General features: G+C 35.1%; 1 protein-coding gene across 4 annotated transcripts in view; it reads right to left on the bottom strand.

The window, feature by feature from the left end:
- The window catches only part of LOC109059045 (contactin-4-like), a 166,866-nt gene that overhangs the window by 71,778 nt on the left and 78,796 nt on the right, over window positions 1-16,292 (bottom strand). For all 4 annotated transcript variants that reach the window (XM_042758770.1, XM_042758769.1, XM_042758768.1 and 1 more), the window contains exons 4-5: window positions 15,650-15,822; window positions 5,228-5,323 (exon numbers count right to left, since the gene is read on the bottom strand). In XM_042758770.1, coding sequence (XP_042614704.1) covers window positions 5,228-5,323; window positions 15,650-15,822 — 269 coding nt within the window. The remainder of the gene's footprint in view (window positions 1-5,227; window positions 5,324-15,649; window positions 15,823-16,292) is intronic.

Here is a 16,292-nt window from a genome sequence, read left to right as displayed (position 1 = left end):
AAGAGGGAGATGCTGCGTTCCAGGCAAGTTTTTGAGCACATAAGTCACGACTTCAAACCACGACTCACGACTTTGTACCGTTCCAGGCAAGTCGCGCCAAACTGCCTGAGCACATTGTAGTACATAATCGCATGTGCATTATTTATTATTATTATATTATTATTAATTTGATTGCAATGTTGTTATATTGTCCTAAAGTCTATTTCCCACCATGTACCACTTGCATAAACATAAAAACCGCATCTGTAGGGGCTGCCATTGTTGTTTTGCTGGCTATGTGACGTCAGAATGCGGAACTGGTAGTACATCGATCTAGTACGAGTTCACGTGTGGGAAGTCACGGGTTTGACTACCGTTCCAGTGCACTTTCACAGGTAGCAGGTTGAAAAAACACGGTTTACGGGTTGCCTGGAATGCAGCAAGAGTGTGAGCAATGTGTGCTCAGGTACTGCCCCTTTCAGCGCCGTCAAAATAAAGGTCCGGCACACAATCAAAATAAAAGTCCCGCCTCGAACACATCAGCCAATCAGAAAAACTTGTCGGCAGATGCCGATATTTGAAAAATGCCAAATATCGGCCGATAAATCAGCCTTGGAGATATATCGGTCGACCACTATTAAATATGTCTAGGGAGCACACAATGAGTTGTATTAGGAGCATTTCAAAGTTTGAAAATATAACTTCCTACCAATCTCCGTTACATTTTCATTCATTTTACAAATAAAAAAAAAAAACCTAAAGGCTTGAATAGCTCTGCTCACAACCACTAAGTAAATAACTTTTACTGTACCTTCTGATCACACTGCAAAAAGTGATGTTCTTCTTTAGCATATTTGCCTCATTTTCAAACAAATGTCTGCCAATGGACTAAACTGAATAGCTAAGCTTAATTCAAAGGGAAAATAAGTTTCCATACCCCATTTAAAGATATTTGCCTTTTTTACCTAAATTTTGTTACATTTCTCAGAAAACAAGATTTCCTATCTTCATTAAATGCATCTTGATGTTTAGATATTCGTATTGGACAACAAGACAAAAATACTGAGAAAGACCTTCATTTTTAAGCAACGTTTAATGCCATGACTTTAACAATTTAAGACTTTCTGCTCTGATTTAAGACCTTTAATGTCCTATAACTTGTGTGAATGAAGACTTTTTAAGACCTGTAGTAACTCTAAATTAAGAATTTAGAGTCCGTAATAATAGCTAAATCGCATATTTTCTTGATACAAGTGAAGAGGAAATGCCCTTCAACCAAACAACATCAACATTATCAGCAAACACAACTCATGCCTTTGATCTTCTACCAGACTATGATCTACTGTACCAAACAATTAGCTCTAAACCCGATGAGAGGATCACGGGAACAAAAATGCAGATAATGTGCAAGATATCATCTGCTTCCATTTCATAGTCTGAGTCACAAGCTTACACATGTCTACACACTCGGGAGGTTTGGTACGCTATGACTTAGGTGCCCTTGAGCAAGGCATTGAACCCCCAACTGCTCCCCGGGCGCCGCAGCATAAAATGGCTGCCCACTGCTCCGGGTGTGTGTTCACAGTGTGTGTGTATGTTCACTGCTCTGTGTGTGTGCACTTCGGATGGGTTAAATGCAGAGCACAAATTCTGAGTATGGGTCACCATACTTGGCTGAATGTCACTTTCACTTTCACTTTCACTTTCACTTTCACTTTCACTAATATATGCTCACACTGCTGCACGTTGCCACACATCTCATCACATTTGTATTGGTGCAGCATAAGAACCAGCACACAGATTCTCCTCCAATCACACCTCAATCCTCTCATCTCATCTTTTCCCTCACCAGTGGATCATATACAGCTCAATCAGCATGTGCAAGCGCATCCGCGGCATGCAGCGGGCGGCATAAGGAAACAGGGGGCCAGCTGTCTTCTCTGCCTTATGCTTCCCCTGACAGTTGCTCTGGCAGGCAGGGCCCTGCTCCTGACGAGAGGTTTTCTGCAGCAGAGTCCTCAAAGCTGTAGCCAGTCATTCAGACCCTGAGTGCAGAAGGTGATGAATAGCACTATGCTGCGATATTCATTCGTTACTGCGCCACCAACTGACTATGCCAAGTTTGGCTATGGAGGATGCTTGGGGGAGAAAGAGATGGATGGCATAAATGATCAACGTCATCATCAGCTGTCACAGAAAGTCACTTTTCCCAAAGCAGACAAGAACTGGAGACACACATCTTTAAAGTGTATCGATGTCGAAATACTACAGCATTAATTATTCATGACTAAACGCTATTTTATGAGCCGTTCTGGACCTATTAAGGCTTTTACAAGAAAATCTTGGGTGATTTATGTACGTGCTGAATCAGTCCAGCTGTACAACAGATTCGTAGTCTCTAACAGGGTTGCCATGATACCAAAAATTCAATAGTCAATACCAATAGGAGTGACATTTCATGATACTCAATATCAGTTCAGCAAAAACTAATGATATTGCACGCAGTCTCATATTCATATTTAATAATGACTTACATCTACTATAACATTTTATATGAACTAAGTAATTAATAGTATAAACATTAAATAAATAAATAATTGTATACATAATTGTTGTCAAATCCAATACAGCTGCCAAATAAAACCTGGCACTGTATGTTACGCATGTTGCTGGCTCCTTGACAGATTGCTTTTGTTCCTCTTTTGTAAGTCGCTTTGGATAAAAGCATCTGCTAAATGCAGAAATATAAATGTAAATGAAAATGTTATTAATTATTATTATTATTATTATTATTATGAAAAAATACATTTCAAAAGTTTGGAGGTTGAATTTATTTGATCAAAAAATGCAGTAAAAAAAGTAATATTGTACATTTTATTAAAATTTAAAATAACTGTTTTCTATATTACTATTTAAAAATAAAATATTTTTTAAAATGTAATTTATTCCTGTGATGGCAAAGCTGAATTTTCAGCATCATAACTCCAGTCTTCAGTGTCACACGATCCTTCAGAAATCATTGTAATATGCTGATTTGCTGCTCATGCTATGTAATATTTTTGTGGAAACCATGCAACATTTTTTTCATAAATCTAGAAAGTTCAAATGAACAACTTGAAATAGAAATCTTGTTTTTAACATCAGAAATGTCTTTATATATAAAATTTTATATATAAAATTATATTATTATTATTATTATTATTATTATTATTAACTAATTAAATTAAAACAACAGAATGTAGCCTTCAAGCATTTGCCAAAAAAGAAAATAATGCTTTTACAATACTTATTTAGATTATTTAACTTATTTGCAAAGTCTATCACAAACTGTTTATTTGCATGACATGAGAACTCTGATAAACTTGCATATGCGATTTTCTGAGCATTTAAAGTTTAGTCAGATAATGTGAAGGAACCAAATGTAGTCAGTACTTGGTACTACCAATAATGTGGAAAAACAGGTATTGTTAAATTTTTTCATATTTTATTATCAACTTGGTACCTTGGTAATTTTTACATCTCTAGCCTCCAACATATGAAACATTGTAAAGTTAAGAGAGAAACTCTTGCTTCCTTTCAGAGCTTTTCCTTCCACAGTTCCAGAGACAAGGGCATAATAAAAGTTAACATACAAAAGCTTCTTTCTGTATAAATCCAGACATGCTGCGCTTGCTCGGAATAACAGTTCCTTTTCAGAAAGTCTCGCACTCCTGTACTCTAAGTTTCCTTCTTCTATGAGTCAAAGATAAATCATGCTTCAACCCCAAAATGAATTTTCATCTTAATTATGAGGACAGCTGAAAGGAAGCAACTAAGCCACACAGCTACAGTAGGAAAACACATCACCAAATCCAAAGACAACAAGTTTTTAAACCAATAAATAAAAAATAAATGTGGCATCTGCAGAAAACAGATACTGTTAAGAGTTCCACATCATATTATAATGTTGTTTTTAACCAGCCTCTGTAAATGGGCAATATTAAAGTATGCTTACACAATACACAATATGTTTAATATACTGTAAATGTTATGTCTATTGGTTACTTTAATTTATTTTCCATTTTATTACAAAGAAACGCTTTCAAACTGCTAAAAAATGTCTCAGTTCAATTTCTTCAACGAGACAACCACACATTTATGTGCAAATGAGCTAATGACACACATACAACTCTTGCACAAAGAAACAAATCAACATTTGTGAACAAAAGACCAACTAACATCACTACAAACCTATAACATAATTATCTATAAATAAATAGCTCCTCAGAAAAAAAAAAAAATGAATTATACCATCTGTAACTAGCTGGGAGAATATTTGTCTAATCTAATTTCTTTGTTGCTTTGCCACTTCCTGTAGCTGTCAAATTTAGAAAGCAGTCCCCTTTTAAATGTGACACAGCCCACTCATCTGCTACATTTCGGCACGGATTATAACAGTTTTAGAACTATTTAAGAATCTGAATGGCACACAACCCTGTCAGTATTAATTTAATTTTACAATATGCATGTGTTGTGATTTCACAACTGCACCCATCTTGTTTTGAAAATCTTCGAAATCGTTTGGATTCGGTTCTATCTTTTTCAGATTTTTTTTTTTTTTGGAAACCCCCCACTTCACAATGTTAATTAGCTCACAATACAAAAGTACGAATGCTTTGGATCCTTGCCACCCTTCAAAAAGGCCATGTGAAAAAGCACCTATTGTGCAATAAACGCTAACAAAGCACTTCTTCTAACAAGCAACACAGTTGGCATCATTAATAAGCAGTTAAATCACATGCTGCTGGATTAATTGATAAGAGGCCATCAAAGTGATGGCAGAGTTAATGAACATTTCACGGTGGAGGTAGAGACATGAGATTCGGCAGAGAAACTCTAGGAGAAATACAGGGGAGGAGCAGCCCAGCGTGGATCAAATGCTTGATGCTTCAGGGTCTTTATGTAACTCAGGAAGAGAGCGATTGTGATTTATGGCTTTCTGACCTGCATCTCTCGCTCGGTATAGGGAAGGATGCTGCTTGACGCTACAAGGAGGCAGGTGAGCGTGGAAGTGGGTTTGCACTCAAACAGCTCTGTCTCTGGAGGGCAACTGGGCTTGCCTACACATGCTGTCAGAGAATTGAGAGATGCTGATGGGATTATATGATCCACAGATTGGACAACCGAGTGCCGAGAGACTGCCAGAAGACCTCTTCTCTGGAAAAATGAGGTATAAATGAAATATGAATGAGTGAGAAGTAATACTGACCTCCGGAGTGAGGGGGTGGCCCACAGAGAAGCACCACTCCTTGTCCTTCCCGGACAGACACAGAACTCCGCTTGTGGGATCTGAAGTTTTCCAAATCTGAAAAAAAGAAGAGAAAACAGAGAAAAACCTTACACTTATGCAAAGATGGGCTGAAGATTAATCAAAATATTCACATTTAGCGTGATTGTTTTTTTTCTTCCTAAAAAACTATTTTACGCCACAATCAGAAAACCACACACCAAGTTAAACCCTTGAGGAGAGAGTATACAGATGTGGTAAATAGCCTTCAGTTGGACTGGGGGCTAAATCACCACCCACTGTGCCTGTTTATTGAGAGAGCTTGCTGACTCAGACTAGAATAAATGAAAAAAATAAAAAAAGTTTGAGGATGAAAGTTAAATTCAAAAACAAGGGGCCAAAGAGACTGAGGGACTGGGAGAATGTCTAGCACATATTATTGACATTCATGGCATCTTGCTGTGTTTTGAATATTATAGTGCAACTGGATTTTTTATACTCCACCAAAATGCTTTGCTATGTGTTGCTAAGGTGTTCAAATTGGATTTTAGTGCATTGCTATTCAGTTGCTAGGGTTTTCTAGGGGGTTTCAAAGGCACATTTAGGCAAGCCATTTTACTCTGTGGCCATTTCGGTAACGTCCACCAGACAGCTACTTCAATATCAACACACACACACAAAAAAATTATCTACACATACAATTCACAGCTGAAATGAACACTAGCAACTTTTATTCTTTTTTACACAAATTATGATTACAGTAGCAAATTACCAATTAATAAAGATTTAGTTTCAGGCATTTTATCTCCTCAAGACAATTTGTGCCATAGTCCATGATTTGTAAATGAATACATTTTGTTGTTTGATGTTGTAAATTTTCTCAGTAGCCCACCTTGTATGCCATTTCACTTGTGACGTGAAGAAAAATGAGTCACAATAAAAAAGCTTAAAGACATGCAGAAGCAAGCTAAAATGGCATGGTTGTTCTGCAAATGTGTTTTTATCCCAAGTTTGCTTTTGTTAACACTATCATTAAGTTTAGGGTTTGGTTCAGAGTAGGTGGTACTGTACGTTATTTTCAAATATAGAGTAGAGAATGAACCTTTTAGTGCCACTCACTGGACAATTCATTTCCAAAACTGAATTTGCTGTTAGTGCGCTCACTGGACATTTCACTTGCTGAGAGTGTCGTGAAAGAAGCAAGAATATCGCAACGTATATTGCTTTGCAGAAATGTCACCATAGACACATTTTTCCAACCTTCCAACCTACTGAACCTGGGTTATTCAATAGACACATTAAGCTGGCAAGTACTTTTCTTAAAACATAAAAAAAAAAAAAATGTTTAGTGGTCATAAGTCAGATTGCTCTTCTTAAATGGGTTGGTTCACACAAAATTCCGCCATTATTTACTCATCATTTACTCATATTATTCTGTATGACTTTCTCTCTTCTTTGGAACACAATTATTTAATTTAATTTAATTAAATTTTTATTTGATTGAATTTTTATTATTATTATTATTATTATTATTATTATTATTTCTGGTGTGTGCGTTTCAGTGTTTGTTTGCAATATAAGAAATTCAACAGGTCCACAGATAGTTTGGACACCAGTGATTTTCAATGCATGAAAACAAAAACTGATCTCAAAAATATATTTTTTTGTGTCGTTGTATGATTTGATGTATCAGTCATGTCTGTAGCACAAACAGTGTGGTCAAAGCTTAACACTTTTTTTTCTTTTTTTAGGATTTCCTTACTAAAGATTGCATTGTGTTTAAAAGCTCACTGACAGACCTCAATCACAAAACATCAAATCTACAATCACCGGCAATGTAATTTTACAAAGCTTAACAGATCTGGAGTAAAGATGAGGACAAAATCAATCAGTCCCTCCAAACAGAAGAGTGCTCTTGCCCAATTGTGGTGGTGTTTTGCTAAGCGTGAGCCACACATGAGTGCTTTTAATGGCTCCTGCAGTTATCAGACCCCCTCTGAGTTGTATTCATCACAAATCGTGCCGGCAGCCATTACAAAGCCGTTCCAAAAAACACATCAGAAACTGAATTTCCTTTTCTTTGAAACTAATTTAGATTTGACAATTGACGGAAAACAATAACAAGCCACAACATCTTCCTGCTTGTCCCTTGCTCAATTGTTGCATAAAATCATTGGGAAAGGTAATTCGTACAGGCAGACTGAATGCATGGATGGGCTCCTTGTAAAGTCTCAGGTGGGAACTATTGACATGCGCTTTGTTACAGAATCCTTTATTGTTTTTCAGAGACAAAAATGAACAATTAGATGATGTGCCTATGCAATAGGGTAGACACCGGGGCTAGTTGTCACACAGGGAAGTTAGTGCTTGTTTTCTCTAGTGCTTTTGTATGTTGGTTTCAAACCAAAATTCAAAACCATCTAAAATTAGAATAATTTTGTAATTTCTGTCCAAAAAACTAAAATTCCAAGATCAATAAATTAATAAATAAAAATAAAATCACACTGGAATATATTAAGACAACAAGAAACAACAACATAATGAAGACAGATTGTTGGGTTAAGAAAAGTTGTCACAGTTATATGATTATCATATGTGTGAAAATTTTCAAACTTAAAACTTAATAGCATTTTTAAACTTAATAGCATAATTTTTTTCTTGTTTTTTATTACTTCATAAGTATTTAAATGTTTAATTTGAGCTGAAAAGCCTACAATAGTTTATTCAGTGTCAGGTTCTTAGCATGACAGCTTACCACATCGACTAATATAATAATAAAATAGCATGTCTTTGGTGAACTGTATCTTTTTAAGGAATGTGTCTATCCAGTAATTGGCTTTCAGTAATAAACCTACAGTACCATGAGAAACATTCACTGGATTAAAAAGTGTGAAAACATCCCCACTGAGAAAAAAAAAGAAGAAAATTTAGAGAATTTTCATGAATTAATTTGCTTAATTCCCATACCTAAAACCCACCACTAAATTCCCCTCTCAACATGTCTGGAATAATCTCGAAATTATTTGACATTAAATCACTGCAGAGAGTTTTTTTTATTTATTTTCATTCCCTTTGCACTTCAGGGATCAAAAATTTTGATGCTGATGTAAAATCTTCTGCAAGACCAGCACGCTTTTGAATTGTAAAGCGTGAAATCAGCTTTGTGACCCCCGCTGTCATCTTCCTCAAAGGGATTCTGCAGTCGCTCAGCTGAAAAGTACATCAACGTTCAGAGACCCCTTTACTTGAGTGACTCACATTGAAGAACACCTCAAAACTGGCTTCATCTAACACAGTCATTACCAGGAGCTCTTATATAGGTCAGATATTCTAAACAAAGCTGCATTCAACAGCACTACCTCTCACGCCACATGCTAACGGTGACATTTAATGGCACATATTGCACACATCAAAAGAATTAACCCACATTAACCTCGTCTCCAATGATCCTGGTTCTCGGTGTCACCTGGAGCACTGATGCAGAGATGAAGTGGCTCTTTATAGGCTAAATCAATGCTAAATCTTCCTCACTTCTCCCTAAATAGACCAGTGATTGGTTCTACTTCAGGGCTAGATTTAAATGCACAATTATGGCGCTGAATGGTTTATGAAGATGACTAAAAGGTCAGCTAGGATGTGTCATGTTGGCTAGAGAACAAGTCTATTAGGGGGCTTTGGCTAATTTTTTTCTTAAAACATTAACTTCGTTTTAACCCTGGGAGTCAACGGCAATTTGAAATACTGGTCTTCTATTAGGGAAATCAACTCCTGTGCATTTTTCACAAATTAATATGTGAATTTGCTCATACACCTCTGCAAGGAGCAGTTTGTAAGGAAGGAGTAATTTATGTAATTGCTTTTTCGCTGAGACAGAGAATCAGCATCAGTGAGTTGTTAAAACCACGCTGGTTATTTTATTTTTCAACGGATGTAAAACTTGTGTTTTTAAAATCACCGCTTTGCATGAAAAAAAAAGTGGTTAAAAAAAAAATATAAAAAAATTCTGTATCAGGACAGCTGGGTCTTATTCCCTAAAGCCCACCAAATGCTCAGCTTCCAAATGCCACCGTAATGAATTCAAATCACAGATGTGTCATGAATTGTATGAAGCTTATTGACAGACTGTTAAAACTTGTAATATTTGCAGGCTAATTACCCATATGAATGTCAGGGCATAGTCGGGAATGAGGCATGCAAATTATTCATCATTTATTCATATTAATGTGACACAATGTTATAGTCTTTGTTTTGGAAGGAAATTACAAAAATTCTGATTCAGTATCTGTTCGTGTAAAACAGGCTTTACAGTGTAATCAGTCAAATGGAGTCCTACTTTCATTACTACACTGGCAGATGGACAGACAAAAGGGAAAAAAAAATGTAATAAAAACAGAAAAAAGTGCCTCGCCCTTTTATAAGCTATAATGTTAGAATATTCACAATCAATGCATAACAATATAATAATTTGTAATTCCAAAAAGCAAACTGCAGTAATTAAAAAATAAATAAATAATAATAATAACAATATATATATAATTTATATAATTTTATTTATATATATTTTTTGCAATAATATTATGTAGTAATATTTTAACTTTAGCAATATTTACAGAAATATAAGTTTACACATCACCCAAACTTCAAGAAGAATCCTGGCTGTAATACCTGGATTGTGGCCAGTAAGCAGCAAACCAAAAAGCGATTGCTTGAGCACTCATGATTGTAACCCTATTGGATTGTATCTCTACATGATGGGAAGGCAACAAAGGGCTGGACTGCCATTTTCATGTCAATGAAACACAGGATGTTAGATAAAAGACTAACAGAAGCCATAAAATTGAGAGCCTACAGGAACAAAGTGGACAAACACATCCAACATCTAAGGTACTGAATTAATTTGAGGCAGAAAAAAAAGTAAATAATGTCTTTTTGGGTATATTTTGGATAGAGATAAAAGCCAGAGTGAATTGGAGAGGGGACATATGGTCGTCCACAGCAAGAGTGGGGCGCACCAGTTTTGTTCGCAGGCGGTTTATCAGGCTACTGACAAACCCAATTTTGATGTCACGATAGTTTTTTTTTTTGTCTGCCTTTTTTGGGGAAGGTTACAAGTGGTGCTCCCCACTCCATAAACACACACCGAAAAGAGCAAAGAGACTATTGTTGTTTAAAGTGCTCAGCGGGCTGTTTCCTTCAGGATAGCACACAGCTGAGGTTTTTCAAAAATGAAGTGAAACAGACAGAAAGGGGTGGGGGTATTTAAACAAATGCTTCTTTTAATATACACAGCTGAAACCATTCACTTCTTTATTTCCCCTGAAGAAACATGGCATAAAAGCATCCCGCACCAGCCGCTCACATGAAGGGACAACTTTAAAAAGAATACACGTGCACACATCCTCGTAAACAGTTGGGGCTGGGGGGGATCCAGATGGTATTCATTTAAACAGATCAGGCTGAGGAAACGCAGTGTTATAAAATAAAAATGTGGTAAATAGGCATTTAACACATACAGGCATACTCTAAATCAGTACTAAGACTTCAAGACACAAATTTTACATTAAACATCATATAGCGCCCACATCGTTTTCAACTGTTTGAAGTGCACAACTGATAATGTACTTAAAATCAGATGTGGACATTTATGAATATTACAGTTAACTAACAACATGCAAAATTATAAACATATGCATATTGTAAATGCACATGCAGAAGAAATTCAAATAACAGCAGAATCCAGATCTGCCATTACCAGCCACTTCAGATGCACTGCAATGACTGGTAACAAAGATATAAAGTAAATTGTTTTCATTTAAAAAAAAATCTATTAATAAGTACTATTAATAATACTAATTCCTATAGAGGATGCTGTTAGAAGAAGGTTTTCTTAGATTTATTACTTCTGGGGATAGTTTTTAGCAAATTGTGCCTAAAACATAGCTAGGTTAGAAACACAAATTTTAAATAATAATAAAAAAAGAAATTACAATTTAAAATATTAAAATAATTAACAATAAATAAATTATGCTCAAAGTATAGCTTAGAAAATCTAAGCAAAAATAAAATTAAATATAATTTAAAATGTAGAATTAATAACAAAATATCAACAATAAATGAATTGTGTCCAAAGTACATCTTAAAAAAATTGTAAATAAAACAAACAAATAATGCTGCCATGATGCAATGTCCCATAAGCACTTTCTATTTCTGCAATTCATAACAACTGAAGAACTTCCAGCTATGCAAAACCGATCTGATGGGATGTACAGTAATCTAAATGAACCTGACTATCAAGTGCCACCACCGAGGGTGATTTGTAAATGCCAGCATATCTTATCAAAGTCCTAGTGAGCCGTCGTGTCTTTATAAAAACTGGTAATACACCCGACGCTCCTTCCACAGAAATGAGATATAATACTCAAACCAGACTGGCAGAGGAACTCCAGCTGTTTTTCACTGTCAATTGGGACAGAATAAAAAGAAATCCCTCAAATGCTTGATTAACAGCTCTTCCTCTCTACCTCTTTATTAGCTGTCACATTTTTACTCCTGTGAATATTTCTCAGGGTAGGTTTAATTTTGAAAGTCAATTTCTGTGCAGACACATACCACCAAATCTGAGCTACAAAAAGTTACTGAACCATTACTGGTCAGGAAAAAAGATATGCTTCATTTAACCCGTGTAAACCAACAGTGGGTTATGTTGACACACTATATAAGATAAGTTGTTCTAATGGGAACTTGCTATTTATTCCATTTATTCTTGAGAAATGCAGTGGTTAAACTTTAGTATCTACACTATATGTTATCAGAACTAAAAGTAATCATATACAATATACTGTATCAGCACACTTGAAAAAAAGGTGTAGAAACAATTTGAATTCAGAAATTGTTAGTAAATCTCACAATTAATTAATAAAAAAACAAAAACAACAAGTAACACTGAATTAAACACAAAGCTTGGAGTAAAAAGACTGAAATAGTATTTTTTTCTAAACATACTCCAATAATCTGTTTTATTTTAACTTTTTGGTACAATGTACAAGAAAGAGATTGTTCAATGAATTATCGACTATTTAATGAATTCACAATAATTATGAAATGCGAAACGGTTAATAAAAACAGCAAAAATGTAAAAGGCAGCTCATAAAAATATCAAACCTGTTTCAGCCAAATGGGTAATTACTGAATTGTATAAGTTTGCAACATTTAAAAATGTCAATTTGCCTCAATTTAAATATTTTGAACACAGTTTATTCTTCATTATATACAGTAGTTCATTACTGCTTCAATGTATGACACTGTTTTAGTGAAGTTCCCTTTTTCTTCAAAAGAACATGATATTGGATTTCTAGTACAATGAATAACATTTACAAAAACAATACTAATTAAGTCGATTTTGGTCAAAACTAGACAGTCAAAACTACTGCTAAAGAAAACAAGCATTTATGCGATCAGACTTCAAACTTCGTAAAAAGTTCATAATGTCTTCAGTATTCACTGACACATCAAATAACATCAGCTGAACCACAAGATATTCATTCAGCCTGTCACCACAATGCTCAACATGTTGTTAACGCTGCAGATACACAGTTTAATTTTTCTTACAAAGTCAAAAAGAACTTTAATTGTTATTGCACATTAAGAGAGATGTCTTTTTCAAGACCCAAATATGAAAATGAAAAGGGTACATATGTGAAATATGATTAAGGCGCAGCACACAGCCTTCTCTATCAGTGGCATTTTAATTAAAAACATTCTGCAGTTCCCCAGAATGCAATTACAGCTTTAGGGATTGGTGCATCAACACTGACAATTTTTCTCATTTCCTATGCATCTACTGACAACCCTTTCAGTATCTGCCTAATTCATCCAGTCCTATTCAGAGAGAAAAAAAAAAAAAAAAAAAAAACATTTTATCACATCCAATGAAAGTCTCTTTTATAACCTGTATTTTTGATCATTTGAAAGCACACAAAGGCACCACACAAGCTTATACCAAAACAACAATAAATGTATTTTCACACATTAAATGATTTTCAACAGTCATTTATTTGAGAATAAAAAAAAGGCAGAGGTGTTTAGAGACAAATACATTCTAAGAGATGCAAACTACTTCACAAGCTACTTATTATTTCTAAAGCTAGTCCTGACAGAAGGCTGCTAAAAGTCTGCATAAAATAAAAACCACACTTGTGCAAATTGTATAAAATTTTGAAAAGATAAATAAATCCAATGAAATGGCTTCATTAACGTTGTTTTCTTTCCTGTGTTAATGCATTTTTTTTTCAAATATATAAATAGGAATTAAAAACAGCCAAAGGGACGCAATAGTCCCTTTTCTCTATATTATTTTTTTATTTTTTTATTTTTTATGATAACATCAATGTATTAATATAACCATTAAAGGGATACACCACTTAAAGTAACCCTTTAAGAAGACTTAATTTCAGAATAAATGACCTCAAAGCATATACATATAAACCAAGAGCCGGGAACTCCAATTTTCAGCATCTTCCTTAATCTACTTTACAGCATTAAAACATTTGATGAATTCAAGCTGGAACTGTGACTTCTCGACTTCACCTTTGCGCATTCTCATGCACAACATGATCGCCTATAAATTCTCCCGCATTAGATACCATATTAGAAAATATCCCATCTAATAACATCAGCTGCCCTTTAAATTATTCTCTTGAACCTGCACCACTCCATCATGCCGTGGAGTTAATTAAGCTATGGAGAGAGTAATAAAGAAGATGGATGTGGAGCAGTCAGAGACGCATGCCCCCACCACACGACAACAACTGAAGCCTAGTAAGGTCAGAGACCAGCGATTGATGGATCTGTCAGCCAATCGTCTTACGATGACAGTAGACTTCCTCCCCACAGAATTGGACTGTTCCTGCCCTGAAGTGATATTGTATTCAGCCAGTGGCCTTGCTGGGAACGTGGTGAATCAGAATTCAACCAGAAAGGCATGTTTGTCATTTGCTATCAATGCCATATGCAAAAACGGATCAGCCAATCAGTGTACTCTTTTAGAGACATGCTAGAGGGAAATTCTGTATACCAAAACACTTTAATTTCTAAATGTGCCACGTGAACCGATCATCTCTTCCTCTTTACTACCAGTTAAACTGCGGCACAAAATAAACCTTAATGAACATTTTACACATTGTGATAATTATCAATATTGACTGATATTAAATATTTTATCATGATAATTTTTGTTCGCCAGGCCTGTTTCTAAATGTACAAAATGTTCTAAATTATGCACATTAATTTGCCAGTATATTACCAAATCAAACTGATATAATATGTGATGTATTTAACAAAAGAGAAGAATTTCCTATTCATTAGCAATATTCCATTTCTAAAATAGCATACTAGTGTGTGTACAAAAAAACTCAGTGTAAAATTGTTTTTTTTATAGTATATTTCATAGTAGATGAAAAAGTATTCATAATAAAATGATTAAAAACATTTCAAACAGTACTACTATTTCAATTCAAAGAAAAATGAGTGTGAAAAAGTGACCTAAAATCTACAAAAATTCAATTATAAAATCTGAATTTTACTCACTGCATTTTGCCATTGCAAGGCAAAGTCAAATGCTGCATTACTGTCACATAGCAAACTTTTTACGCTGCATGTTTAATGCAGTGGAATTCAGTTATTGACTTCGAAGTAAAGCCTTTATTAGGCATTTTTAAAATCCATGTTAGAGTAAAATATGCTTAACATTTGGGAATCCAATCCAGACGAGAAAACCAACTGTAAAAAGTATGTATTATGTATTATTCATTATTTTATTGCTAATTTATTCTTATAAAATGTTATATAATAATAAATAAAAATTCACAGTGTACAGTACATACAGCAGAAAGGATACAATTAGTACAGTAGTACGCTATTTGGGACATAGCCTCAGTTTCATTTCATAGGCTGGATAAGGGTTTTTTGGGGGGGGGCTGTGGTGTGGAGCTTATGCCAATTAGCTGCAGACCCAGGTTTCAAAACAGCCATGACAAGGATCGCAAGGCCTGAATGCATTTTATGGAATTTCATTTCTGATATCTCATTATCAGCCCATATAAATGATGGCTGCATTACTAAATCTGGCCCCTGAACCACCTGTGAGTATGTGAGATACAGACAGAGAGAGACAGAGAGACAGAGAGAGAGAGAGAGAGAGAGACAGATAGAGAGAGAAACAAAAATGAGAGAGGGTGAGAAAGCGACCAGGCTCTCCTCAGGGAAAACATTTCCATTTTGATCATGTTATCAGCGAGGAGAACAAGGGCCAGAATACCAGTGTGTGCCATCAGGTCTGCAATGTCCTGTTTGTTTTGGCCTGATCTGTGCTGCTGTGGTTTGATCAGAGATCAGAATGTGACTTACAGGCAAAGGTTAGGCTGGCCTCCCTGCTGACAATAGTCCCGAAGGAGTTGGAAGCAAGGCACTGGTACGTCCCAGCGTCCTCTTTATTGAGATGGTTGATGCGAAGGTTGCCTCCAGAGAGGCTGTGATGGGAGCCGGGTTTAGAGTTGAGCAGACTGCCATTTAGCTTCCACCTACAACACAAAGTAGTTCACAATTCAGAGATTTCAGTATGAACTCATTCATTTCTCATCATGACCTAAATGTCATAACAAAGCTTATGTTCTAGCTGTATCCGCTTATTCTCAAAAATAAGAGCATATATGATAACATATATAAAACTCTGGGGTCAGTAAGATTTTTTTTAAAGAATTTAATACTTTTTTTTTTTTTTTTCTCGGAAGGACCACATTAAATTGATCAAAAGTGACAATGAAGACATTTATGTTACAAAAGCTTTCCATTTCAAATAAATGCTGTTCTTTTGAACTTTCTATTCATCAAAAGAATCCCAAAAAATTTTTTCCACAAAAATATTAAGAAGCACAATTATTTTCATTGTTGATAATAACAATAATAATAATAATAACAACAACAACACAATCTTCTTAATTAGAATGATGAATCATGTGACTGAAAACTAGAGCAATAGCTGCTGAAAATT

The sequence above is a fragment of the Cyprinus carpio genome, chromosome A6 (assembly GCF_018340385.1).
Source record: "Cyprinus carpio isolate SPL01 chromosome A6, ASM1834038v1, whole genome shotgun sequence".
Classification (NCBI taxonomy): Eukaryota; Metazoa; Chordata; class Actinopteri; order Cypriniformes; family Cyprinidae; genus Cyprinus; species Cyprinus carpio.
The sequence above is the reverse complement of the archived record's forward strand: the minus strand, read 5'-3'. Positions and strand labels throughout refer to the sequence as shown.